Source organism: Marmota marmota, unplaced genomic scaffold (assembly GCF_001458135.2).
Source record: "Marmota marmota marmota unplaced genomic scaffold, marMar, whole genome shotgun sequence".
In the NCBI taxonomy this organism is placed as follows: Eukaryota; Metazoa; Chordata; class Mammalia; order Rodentia; family Sciuridae; genus Marmota; species Marmota marmota.
In genome coordinates, this window is record NW_025999960.1 from 6,044,617 (window position 1) to 6,059,007 (window position 14,391).

General features: G+C 33.6%; 1 protein-coding gene across 1 annotated transcript in view; it reads right to left on the reverse strand.

Annotated features, from left to right (window-relative positions):
- Cpne8 (copine 8) overlaps positions 1-14,391 on the reverse strand; it is a 193,049-nt gene that overhangs the window by 110,218 nt on the left and 68,440 nt on the right. The window contains exon 6 of the mRNA XM_015493226.2: positions 8,524-8,600. Coding sequence (XP_015348712.1) covers positions 8,524-8,600 — 77 coding nt within the window. The remainder of the gene's footprint in view (positions 1-8,523; positions 8,601-14,391) is intronic.

The following is a 14,391-nucleotide window of genomic DNA, read 5'->3' on the forward strand; positions in this document are numbered from 1 at the left end:
AAGGCCAGAACGATGCTGCATTTTCATCATTTATACTGGGCACCTAACAGTTTCTAGTCCATAAGTGGTTCCCAGTAAAGATCTGTTAAGTAAATCAATTTGAAAAATAATCCCTAAGGCTTCTATTAAACTCTGATTCTGTTTACCCAGCAAAGAAGTAAATAAACCCAATCAGTAAATTATTTGCTCAGTATATTAAGCACTGACATAAAATACTTTTTTATGTTTTTTCTTTCTTGAAGTGGGATGCCTAAAGGAGTTACTTACACACAAGCCTCATAAGAGCAAGAGAAATGTCACAGCATGTCAAAGTGACAGGCTAACCACTGTGGGGCTTGTCTCTGATGGGGGTGTTAAAGGCACTTTTGAGAAAAATGCATTCATTTTACTCAAATCTCTCATGACTGACCACACCAATTATAAGGCTTTATATCCAGAAAAGTCCTTCATTCCATGAAATTATTTGTAACTACTGAAACTTCTGAGCATAATAGTCATGTAATTTGCAGTTGTGAACAATTTTATTATTTGGAATAAACAATTACATTCCTGGTGATCTTTCCAGAGCATGAACTCAGATATAAAAATAAATATTAGACAGTGGTTCAGCTAAACATTTATTAAACTTTTATCACATGTAAGTTTCAGATGCTTTGAAAGACATATAAGAAATGTATATAAGGAATGTACTTACAAGAGGAAGTGAGGGGAAAGGGAAAAATAATACAAGGGGGACAAATGAATGTCAGTAGAGGGGGCAGAGAGAGAAGAGGGGAGGGGAGGGGAGGGGAGGGGGGATAGTAGAGGATAGGAAAGGCAGCAGAACACAACAGACACTAGTATGGCAATATGTAAATCAATGGATGTGTAACTGATGTGATTCTGCAATCTGTATATGGGGTAAAAATGGGAGTTCATAACCCGCTTGAATCAAAGTGTGAAATATGATATATCAAGAACTATGTAATGTTTTGAACAACCAACAATAAAAAATTAAAAAAAAAAAGTAAGAAAGAATTGGTGAAACTAAAAAAAAAAAAAAAGGAATGTACTAAAATTCCTTCTACCTCTATCCTTTAAAAAACATATGTGATTTTTCAGACAGGCTCTCCCAGAATTAGATAAATGCTTTACTCCAAGTTGATAAAGAATCTAGCACAACTCAAAAATACAACCAGTGGTCTAGTTTTTAATGTGTTGAATCCTATGAACATTGATAATATGTGGTATACACAAATGGAGTTTTATTCACCATAAAGTGTATTTATCTGTGTGATCTTTGAAAATGAAAGACTAAAAATAATGAGTAGATATTGAACTTGAGATTATTTTGCAATTACATAGGAACATAGTTGTAATACCTCTAAATATTGAACATTTCCAAAAACTATATAAAACTGTCTTATAATATCCAAATCAATGAAAAAACAGAACTATAATTCATTTCCCCAATTGGATTGTTCAGCTATATACTAAGAACGGACAAAATAATTTTTAATATCTACATTTGGATAGTACTTAATTCACACAATGTAATCAAGTTTGGTTTAATATTATCCCCTGAATTCTTACCTTACCAGATAAAAATACAGGAAGGAATGAAAGGAGGGAGGGAGGGAAAAGAAAAGGGAAGGGAAGGAGAAAGGATGTAAGAAAGGAAGGAGAGAGGAAATAGGAGGCAGTTAGACTGAAAGAAGGAAGGGAAGAGATTATTAGATGATTTAAGAAGTTTTTCCTAAATTAGCATGGAAGTTCCTCAAAAGTCTAGGCATGGAACCACTGTATGACTCAGCTATCCCACTTCTTGGTATTTTATTCTGAAGAATAAAAGTCATCACACTACAGTTACATGCATACCCATGTTTATAGCAGCATAATTCACAATAGCCAAACTATAGAACCAGTCTAGGTTTCCATCAATGGATGAATGAATAAAGAAAATGTGGTATACACAAATGGAATTTTATTCACCATAAAGAAGAATGAAATTGTGTTATTTGCAGGAAAATGGATAGCACTTGAGACCATCATGTTAAGTGAAATAAGCCAAACTCAGATGGTCAAGAATCATGTGCTTTCTCTCATACGTAGAAGCTAGAGAGGAGAAAGGGAATAAAAGGATGGGACAGAGATTTCTTAAAAACCAAAGTGAGATCAATAGAGGAAAGGAGGGAGGGAGAAAGTGCCGGGGAGTAACACAGGCCAAATTACATTGCTATATTATGTGCATGTACAAATATGTAACAACAAATCCCATTACTATATGTAACTATAATGCATCAATTTTTTAAAAAGTAGAAAAAAAAAGAAGCAAAAAATTCACACCTGAATAATAAATTATTTGTGGCTAAGAAAGTGAAAATAAAAATAAAAATAGATTTTTCCTAAAAGACATTGACTATTCTAATAACAATATTAACTGTTTGAGTTTTTATGAAATTCCAGTGTTTTCCATGAGAAATATATAAAATATTGCTATTTCTTATTGCAATCCACTTAACAGTGCATTATTAAGGCATCTTTTAAAAAAATATTTTTAGTTTTAGATGGACAGAATACCTTTATTTTGTTTATTTAGTTTTATGTGCCGCTGGGGGTAGAACCCAGGGCCTCACACATGCTAGGAAAGCACTCTACCACTGAGCCACAACCCCAAGTCCTATTGAGGTATCTTAAATGAGAAAATTGGGGCTGAGGAATTTAAATGAATGTGCTCAAATTACAGACATAATAAACTGTGAAATCCAGGTCTGACTGGCTGCAAGACTCTTGTACTCTCACCTCCATTTCTCTAGAACAAAGTTTTTTATGTTATAAACATGACTACAGATGTAAAAATATAATATATCTTATAGTTCGGACCTCAAGTGTCCTCCAGAGGACCAAATGTTGAAAAGACTTGGTCTTCAGGGTGGCACCACTGAGAGGTGGTGGAAACTTTAAGAGGTGGGATCTAATGGGAAGTCTTTAGGTCACTGGGGACATGCCCTTAAAGGGGACAGTAGGACCCTGTCATTTCCCCTCTCCTTTGTTTCCCAGCCATTAAGTAAGTGGTTCTGGTGCACCATGTACTCTCCACCATGATTGCTGCCTCACCATAGGCCCAAAAGCAATGCGGCCAGAGGATCATGGACTGGAACCTCCAAAACTATGGGCCAAAATGAACATTTTCTCTTCAGAATTTGATTATCTCAAGAATTTGCTACGGTGACAGAAAGCTGACTGACACAATGCAGATATAAAAATGTAGAACAGCATAACAAATCAGTAGCACATATAGGACTAAAAATGTGTTCTGAATTCTAGCCCAATATTCTTTCCAATAAAGTAAATTAGAGATTATAAAGATATCAATCCAAATTAGAAAGTATAAAAATAACAATCAAATTTGCAGGGAAGTTAATAATAAAGTAAAGATGACTTTGAGAGCCAAAATTTATCTCAAAATTGACTATTTTCACATGCAAATAGTTGCACAATAAAGACATTACCCTTTTGTTCTATTTTCATGTTGTTTTCTTCAAGATTAACCATCTCCCAGCCTTCTTCTTCCTCCTCTTCCTCTCACAATGACATCTGATCTCTTGTGTTCACAGTCACCACATGGTGTTCAAGGTAAGTTCACGTCTGAGTCCAGATCTTTAAGCCAACACTTTAAGGCTGAGCCTCAAGTTCCCTTGGGCCCCATTCTTTTGTTTTGGTTTCCTGCCTTATTCCCAATTATCCTTTCTGCTTTGTTCCTCTCCCTGCATAACTTGTGGATCCATCTGGTTCTGTGTTTGAATGCTGTGTCACAATTGGAAATCCTGCAAGTACTACACAACTCCCATCTTGCCTTCTGATTATAACCGGCATCTTAGTTCCTGTCCATGTACCCTTCACAGTTGTTACGGTACTCACCGATCCATCTTGGATCCCTCCCTTTATCCTCCATCCACTACAGACTACCTGGTTCACAAAGTGCTGTTGCCAGCCTAAAAAGAATGAAACTTCTTCCCTCCTTAATTTTCTGTAACCAAAACAGCTGCTGGTTCAGTTACCCCTGAGATCCCTGCTCCTTCCCAGAATAGGAACCTACTTTGTAATCACTAGTCCTTGCTATCCTGCTCCATCTTCTTATACAGAACAATCATGTCTGACTTCGAGCAACAGGAACAAACAGGTCTGTTACTTGATGAACATAATGAATGTTTTTCCCCAAAAGGAGAGAATGGCAATCTTTCTTAAACTGGTGCTGATTCTAGCATTTTAGAAGGCTTTGCTGAATCCATCACAGAGATCCCTAAAGATAGACAAAGTGAGATGCTCTGACAGCATCACACAGAAAATTGGATACAATCTCACAGCATGAGAAAAACACTGCTGAGTGGAAATAATGCTAAATAACAATGGCATGATCTAAAGAGAGGATCCAATGAGTCATCGAAAGGCACAGTAAATGCTGCAGATGAATTAAGTAGCTCAACACTCATTTTGGGAGGGTTCAGGGAAAAGACCAAAAGTATAGGATGGAATTAAGATATGAGAAATGTATTTGCTACAAGTTTAAATCCAACAGAAGATTGTTGTAAACTGTGAAAATCTTGACCTGCCATTAAAAAAATAAATGAGAATTCATCACCTCATTTCTTAAAAATAATTTAAAATAATAATTTTGATTTCATAATAGGAAGAGAAAAATCTAATTTTTAAAATGATAATAATTAAAGCATTAAAATGAAAAGGCTTAAGTTGAAATTCAAATTCTGGTTATTTAATATGGCATGAGGCTATTTATAAGTAACAATTTTTTTCTTTGTAACAAAGCTGGCTTAGTTGTTAAAGGTGTGATTACTAATAAATAATTTAGAACTCTAGTTTGTCTCCCTTATATTCCAAAATTTTACAATTATCATCAATTTAAAATAGTATCTCTGAGGAGATATTATAACACAATTGCAATTCAGAAGCTAGAAGAAATTATCCTGAATACCTTATAAGAAAATAATTTAAATGAGGACATTTAAAGAGAAGAAAACAAGGGATGATTTTGAATAGCTTAGAATATAAATGGGAAACTAATTAGAAAATAAATCTCTAATCTAAAACAAATTAGTAAATAAGAGCTAAATCACTTGGATAATGCTATTTAGGATAAAAACATTTGGGACACAGGAGGACTTTTTAAATTCAAGATGAGTCAATTTAGCTAATTGTGGGTAGATTATCTGCCTCAGGAAGCATCCTGTGTTGCAATTCAGAAACCTAGAGCCACCCAGACAGGGAAGATGGTCTAAGCACTAGCAAGATAGCAAAGGTGATGGCTACAACAGGACAATGTACCACTTCAATCTCCAGTTATGAGAAATAAATCATGAAAAATATAAAATATAGTCCAATACGTAATGACTGCTCTACAGTGTTATCTTTAACTAGAGACCATATGTCCAGCCAGGGTAGGTTCACACACTAGAGAAGGCAGCTGGGACTATGGAAACAGATGTACACTCTGTATCTTAAACACTTATTATTTCCCCAATGTGAACTGCATCATTTCATAAAATGCACTGTTTTTATATAATGTATGATATAACATGACACCTTTAGGACTTGCACTTGTCACAAAAAAATCTTCCTGATATTCCCCCTGGCTTCATCCTTCCTTCCAAAGCCATTCCCTCTTCCACTAAAACATCCCAGGGTCATTCCATTTTCCCACCTATCCCTACCATTTTCCTATTATGATTCCAGAAATCACGCAAACAACATTTCACACTTCCCCAACCAACCCAGTATGCTTTTTTCTAACAAAAAGCATGAATGGTTTTGATAGCTTTCATTTGAGGTCGAGGTAAGAGAGTCAAATACAATTTCCTAGAAGCTACCTCTTCACTCAACCCACTTAAATCTCATGCTTAACACAATGCACCTTGTTCTTCAATTTATATGTTCTTCCTACAGATTCGTGCCTCTCTCACAGAGTTTTCCATAAAAGCCAAACTTTTTTTTCAAGCCAGAGAACAGGTAACCACAAAATGTTTTCTTCAATCCAGTGTATTTACCTGGGTTGGAGCATGCTGAGGTGACAGCATGTGAGTATATTACTGCATGCTCCAAGTAACCAAGCCAAAATATCATTTTACTAGTAAACCAAGCACACTCAATTTTACTCTATTTTTGACTTATGTCTTCTGTTGGATTTTCTTCTCTCATCTCTTTTCTGTTGTTTATTTCATGTTGTCTAATTTACATTCCCTCATGTAACAACTACCATTCTTCAGTTCCTAGTTATATTTCTTCTTTCTTTTTTTGCCAATCTCTCGGTTAAACTCAAGTTCTGCATTTCATTACCCACTTACAACTAAGCTTAGCCTGGCTAAGCTCCCTTAGTAAAATTCTAAAAATCTCCCACTGCCCAAACAGTAAGCCCACTTTTAAACCTTTTGTTAATGTTTGTTTGCCTTAAAGGATTGCTCAATAAAATCAAACACTGAATAAAATATTAGTTACATACACATACTTAGAAAATTAAAGGAACTGTATTTTTTTCCAGGGGATAGCCAGAACAACACCACATTCAACAAAGCTGTCTAAATTTCAAAGTACCCTCTAGATGAATCATAGCATGCACCACAATAGTTCCACATCCCATGAACAGGTTTCAAAGGCTTTGCCTCATTATGCCACCCCATCCTCAGCAAGAGCTAAGAAAAATCTAAAGGTCAACCCAATCTTTCTGATTATGGAAAATGATCATGACTCAACCACAGGTAAATTCTCCCAACATTTGCATATTTATCTAAGCATCATCCTAGATATCTTCATCTCTTAGCATGTATTGGTATTTGATGGTCTTGTCTAGTGGAAATTCTGGATCCCCTGAATAAGGGCTATAATTGTATGCTATGTTCTATTTACCAAATACCCCAACCAACATCATATCAACTGTTCATGTTTCAAAATTAATATAAATAGGATTTTCCACCTGGAAAAGTAATTTGTAATTCAACAGTTTTCTGAAATTACAATTATGATTGCCTGTTAAGGAGAAAATAACACCAGAAAAATTTCCAGTGAAATCACCAACTTAAAAATATGTATGTCACTTCATAAAAATCTTTATTCTCTTGCTCTCATGTGAAATGAAAATTCAATATTTTACATGCTTTTGTTTTCTTTTGAAAAATATTAAAGGGATCTTCAAGGTGGCATTATATACAATATTGATTCTTTGTGCACCAAAAATGAGATAGATTTAGTAATTTTCTAAGTATCCTTGCGGGTCTAATTCACTGGATTAGAAAATGCAGTAAGAATTATATGTACTTAATAAAATAGTTATCCTTGCTTTGAAGATCACTTATTACTTATTAAAGTTAGCATAAAATATTTTAATAATAAGCATCCAAGTTGTCCAATGACATGAAAAGAAATTACACATAAAAAGAATATTAAAAATGGAGTTGATATGTGTAAATCTTCAAACTGATATTCAGTAATAATTTTCTAAGGAAATAAATCTAAACAAGAGAAGATTAATAGCTGTCTTTACTTTTTTAAAATATTATAAGTGGAAATGCTTTATGACACTAAATATGAAGTTTAATTTTATTGACAGAATGTGAGGATGATGTTTTGGCCACTTTGAGTATTTGATGTCAGAAATGAACAAATTTAGTTTTGACAGTTTATTTTGTGAATTTGAGATTTTTAAAAGAATGATGAAGACAGAGATTAAAAGTACCCAAACCTGTTGACACTGTGTTTAGTTTTGCACAATGTCACTATTTAGTGCTATACAAGAACTTCTTAAACTAATAAGTCATTTTTTAAAAAAACAATCAAGATTGATGAAACCAGAGATATTTATCAAATACACTTTTCCTTCTGATTTTTTATAAACTGGTCAATGAATCAAAATACTCAGAATGAAGAAGGAGAAAGGGGGAGGAACAGGCAAGAAAAGACACATGAAAAAGTTCTAGAATTTGTTTTCCACCTTATTTGGAAATGGGAAAAATAGGATCATCTCTTTCAACAACTTAAAAACTAAACATGTTACTGAAATGGAAGAAGAAGATGGAGGGTGTGATTGTTAATAATGGCCTTCTCAACAGTTGCACACTTACCACTTTCTCCACAAATCACTTTTATAGCCAACAACATCATTAAGATGTCAATAGTCAAAAACACATTTATTAAACACATGGTATAGATGGGATTTATATATAGTCCCTGATCCAAAGGAATAAAATCTCTTCCTCAAAGAGTACTTGATCTAAATATAGTACTTGATCTAATAAAGAAAACTACATTGTTCCTTGTTTAAGTCTGTTCATCTTGTAAACATTTTTTAGCATAGCATAACAGCTGAAATATAAATTATTCTTTACATATATGTCTAAAATTAATTATTAGAAGAAAAAAATCAAACAATGTTTTAAAACCCACTTTTGATTTACAGCCACATGTTCATGAATTCCAAACTGCCAAAACAGAAATGGAAGACTTAACATTTCATTGTCTGAATTAAAAAATACTTACACTATTGGTTTTTCCAGGCGACTTCCCTGTGAACCAACAATCTCCCCCAGTGTACAAAACACTTGCCCCAGAAAGTCCTAAAACAGATAAAAAAAAAAAAAATTAAAGCTCATCAGTTCCCAAATTATCCTTACAGTATATATTTTGTACATCACATTTGCATTATTTTCATTAATGAACTATTGCGTTTTTTAACTTCTGATAATAAATAAGCCCAATCTGCATTAATTTTAGCATAAGGCCTTCCCATAACTTTGCATGGTATTTTGTGCTTTTAATCACAGAACAGGTTTGTTACTTTGAGTTTTCAGACACTGTGTTTGTTTTATGGTCTAAACTAAAATGAAAATAGAAATAAATGTTTGCGGTTTTGAATGCTTGACTTAATGCAGAGACTTCCAAAGTGCTAGCTGAGGAGACAAATCTAGAGTGCACATGGCAAAGGTGGCTAATGAGCCAGCACTACTTAGAGAAAGGTGTTGTGATGTAACAGCCACAACCAGGGTCCAGAGCCACACTGCCATGTGTCTATTTCAGTACCACCACTCAACACCTGCAATTATGGCAATTAGTTTCTCCAGTTTCTTCCTCTCTAAAATGTATTAGTATCTACCCACAGCATTGCTCTGAGGGTTCACTGAATTACTGTATGAGTTAATGTTAGCATATAGTAAGGGTTAAGTAAAATATAGTGTTCATTCGCATACAACTAGAAAAATTCTTCAAGACAGAATAACCCTGCAACATGAGAAATACACTTTATATAAAAAGAAACTAACAGTCTAGGAGGTTAATTTTTTGTCTTAAGCAGTCAGTAAGTAGCAGAGCCAGGACTAACTCTAATACTTGGATGCTAGAAACTGACATGCCACCATTCAATAAAAATCCATTTTAACTTCACATGTCCATACTATAAGGGTTCCAACACCATCTGAATATGTGAATCAAGAAACAGGGAGTTATTTCATGGAAAAATACCCACCCCTCTAGTTTAGCCTGTTTGTGATTCAAAGAAACTGCATTGATCTGAAGGAGAAGGTGAGAGATCTATCAGAACTGATTGTACAGTGAACTGGCCCCAGAGAAGCCCTAAGGATGAACAGAGGACTAATAGTAAACAAAATATTTTTTTAGTAAATCCAATTTAGCAAATCTATTTATTAAATATACAAATCATTATACTTTGTTCACTGGAGTTACAGAGAAGTTATTAAAAAAAAAAGCCAATTCATGCTTGGGAAATTTCACTGTCCCTACTTTACAGATAAAGGACCTGAGGTATAGAGAAAATACGCAACTTGCTCAGCGCCATGATGTGGGCCCAGTAGTCCAAATCCAAGGTTCATCCACTAAGTACTTTGCCCAGCCTTGCCACCTCTCTACTTCTAGTCTAAGGGGAACAATGAGACCCAGACACACAGAAACCTAACAAACCACCAAAGGAAGAACTATGTTTTTCAGTGGGGAAAAAAAGGGGGAAGGTAGAGCTCTGAGTCAAAAGATAGAAAAAATACTAAGATAGTCAGGGGAAGTTTTTCCCAGAGGAAGTAAGCTATGAGAGCCAGGTAGGAATCAGATTGTAGAGAAGAGAATTGGCCACTCTAGACTTAGAGAACAGATCAGATTTAACAGTCAAGAAAAAAAAAAATGAGAAAAGAAAGGAGCCCAAGTAAATGAAAAGGAGATGAGGAAACAAAACTATTGTGGAGGACCCCCTTGGCTAAATGAAAAAGTGGTGTTAGGGTAATCAGAAGTGACCAGAGCCTTGTGGCATTTCAGGGACACCATAAGAATAGTGCAATTGGACAATTATTCAAGTACCAGTCTACAAAATGTACCGAGGAGTAAGGGAAAAACTGGAAGTCAGACCAATCAGAAGGCCACAGGAATTAAAAAGAAGCAGGGCGAAGGCCCAAACTAAGGTTGAAGCAAATGGTAGGGAACAGTACACAGAAGAGAGAAAAGATGGTGAAAACTGTTCCTGCACATTGGGGGCAGTTGGGCCAGAAGAGGGAGGTGAAAAATAACTGAATCTAGAACGTGGCAACTAACAGAGTGGCTATACCATCATAAAACGGCAAATCATTTGAAGTTTGCTTTCAGGAATGCAAAAAGAACTCAAAGTGAAGCATTAAAATTTAAATTAAACATTCTTAACAGCATATCCTTACTAATTTCAAAACAGATTTTAAAATATGGTTATAGGAGTTTAATAAACCTAAATTCATCTAAATCTCATGATAGCTCGATAGAGCAGAATACTGAACATTTATTTGGAATAAATCATTGCTTTTCTGAGTCTGCTGCAAAAAAAAATGCATGAGGGATTCTAGAACTCTTTTCTAAGCATACTTGCACTAATGGACAGCTGCAAATGTTACGTATTAAATAGATTTGGCTGAGTAGTCTCAGTAAAAGCTATGTGATGTGATTATTCAAGAAAACAAATTAGAAAATATTGAGCATGTTTTAGATTAGGGTCCATGCCTACTAGCAAATAGAAAAGAACATCATTGAATCATCATTGCTGAACAAAAAAATTTAAAGAATTAATTAATATAATAGGCACTGACCATATTGTTATTACACATTGTGCCCCCATGTAGGGACAGCATTTATGTAGTAGTTTCTGTGTGCTGATATACTCCCTATCAAGCAGCACATTTACTATTCACACTGCAAAGACACCAAATCATATTTATCAACTACTTATTGTGTGGGGATGTTCTACCAAATTCATGTTTTAGCTGTTCTCATGATTCACATTTCCTATGTACATATATAATACTAGTAACATAGTATCCTTTAAATAAATATTTTAGATATTTTGGTCTGTAGTTAGATAAAGATGGAAATGAAAGCAAGCTAGCTCTGAGCTGCTTTATTGTTTCTTCCTCTACCATTGTATTCCCACTAATGAGTAATTACAATTAGATTATGGTAATATTTTCAGTAACAGGTCCAGGCCTAGTTCCACAACTCTAACCTACACATAGACCAAATCTACTTGGAATGTCTCCAGCTCCTGAGAAATGCTTCTCTTTATTCAATCATCTTTTTAGCCACCGGGCTTCCTCAAACCAACCATAAAATCAATAAATGTTGGAAATGATGAATTATTACATTAAATGATAATAAACTTAGAGAACTTAGTTTTGGTATCTGTTTAAGTGTAAAAAAAACCATATTGCTAATACACAGGATGACTTCCAATACTCTTAAAATGTATCTAAATATCATCATTAATTCAGTAGGCGGGTGTTAAAACTGAAGGACCTAACAGTGAGAGGTGGAAGAGCTAAGAGATGAGCAGCACATTCAGCAAGAGGAGGCAATATATAATAATAATATAAGTTTCATGTTACATAGTTTTTTAAATTTTTTTTTAGTTACAGATGGACACAATGCCCTTTATTTTATTTATTCCTTTTTATGTGGTGCTGAGGATCAAACCCAGTGCCTCACACATGCTAGGCAAGTGCTCTACCACTGAGACACAACTCCAGCCCATATTACATAGTTTTTAAAAAAATCAATCAAATATTCAGAAAGAGCAGTTCAGATTATTCCTGTACAATCTAAATCTAGATTTTATTACTAACAACTGGCTCAAACTCTAAAGAAGCATTGTTATATTATTAGGTTCCAAATTATTATTATACACATTTGTTTCTTCTTTTTTTATTAATATACAGGAGAATGTCTATTCTATGAGCATAATACTTTTATTCCTTCAAATTTATTGCTTTAATTATTTTTTAAGTACCAATAAATTATCTGTACCTAAACTATATTTTATCTTGTAGATTACTATTTGTCTATATTCATGAAAATTACATTAATATCATGGGCTTTAGTAATTTTGCATGTATAAAAGTGAAAGTGACTTCTCAGTAAAAGAACTGGTATTGTTTATTGGTCTGTTTGCTACCTTGCTTGCTAGGTACAAAACTTAATGTTTCCTGTATGTCCTTTAAAAAATTTATACATACATATACATGTACGTATTCACATTTTTTATTTTGTAAAGCAATACAACATATGCCTTAAGAATGAAAATTATTAAGCTCTAAATTGCCTGTGTTCATATCCAGACTGATGCATTCATGTCTCAGTCTCCTAATCTATAGAATGGACATAATAATACCTACCACCTGGATTGTTAGAAGGACTACATAAAATAATTTATGCAAAGCACTTAGGACAGATGCTTGGAACATAAGCATCTAGTACTAAATGACTTATTCATCATCCTACTCCCCTGGGTTAAAAGAATATACTTAATACTTGCTACAGGATTTCAATATTAGAGATTCTATAACTGTTTAAGTAAAATACTATATTTTCTCTTCCAAGACCATTTTACATTCATGGTCAATACAGGTTTGTTTAAATAAATGCTTATTGTAAATGCTATTATGAAATCCAAATGAGCCTTATATACCAACTTGTGTTACATTTGACTAGTATACATAAAATCAACATACATATATAAAAGAGTGACATTTTGAAAACAATTATGTGCTGAGCCACAAGGCATTAACTGCAGTGGAAATGTCTGACTTCTATACTACTATAAAGTAATCAACATATGTAGTTTATTATTAGCATCATTATAAACAATTTCATAAGCATTCAATAGAGTAGTGTCTTTCTCCTGGAAGTTCCACTAAAGATGATCTTTAAATGACTTTCCTGTTTTATAAAGTGATCAATGAGAATTTGAAAATGTTATTCCCCTAATTAATAGATGAGTTAGATTGAAAGACATTAAATGGTTTCATTGATAGTTCAGTTTTAATATAGTATAGTAATTGGGTGTAGTCAACTGTTGAGTTAATCACTAGAGTTCTTCATAAGACAGAGACGTGATTAGTTTCTTTCTATTCCTTCTATGTATTTCGTGATATGTTAACTGATTTTTAGCACATTCATACCAAGGCAATCAGAACTAGAGAACATACATAATAAAAATTTCTTGCAAAAGCAAGAAATTTTTATTAACAATTGTGGCAAAAATCAGTGGGGAAATTTACCTGCAAAAAATTTATTATTGGTTCTTACTAATATTTTATTGCTGCTACTCCTTACTAATATTTTAGACTTGCTTTGTATTTAATTAAATTAATATAAATAACATCAAGAGTAAAGACCAAGATGTAACTTAGTTAGGTTATGCACCGTGTATTATATGACAATCATTTTTAATAACTGAACACGGTACTTCTTTATTTCAGTAGTAGCTCCTTTTTAATGACTGTTAACACATTCACATGATTTTGGTGATAACACAAACTCAACATGGAAATAAATGGATTCAACATATTAGAACAATTTGCTGCATTTTAGCATTATAAAACACTTTATTTTCAAAGCAAGGATTTGTCTTTTGAATGGGCAGATCCACTTTCAAAGATGTTAATCCTACCTCCAAAAGATTAACACTTGTTTGGATAAATTACAAATATAGTTTAAAAAATTATACCTTAAAGCTGAATTTATTTCTTTCCCCCAGCACAACTGATGATTTTCAAGTTACTTGTGGCTTTCTAAGCAACCAGATGAGGCAATTAAATAAACCACTAAAATAAAATTAAGCTTTTGGTTGGGCATGATGGCACATGCCTATAATCCCAGTGGCTCAGGTAGTAAAGGCAGGAAGATGGTGAATTCAAAGCCAGCCTAAGCAATTTAGCAAGGCCCTAAGACATTCAAATTAAAATACATATGTATGTCAAAATTAAAAATATGTATATATATGTTTGTGTGTGTGCATATATATATATGCCATATATATACATATGTGTGTGTAAATATATATATATATATATATATATATATATATATATATATATATATATATATATA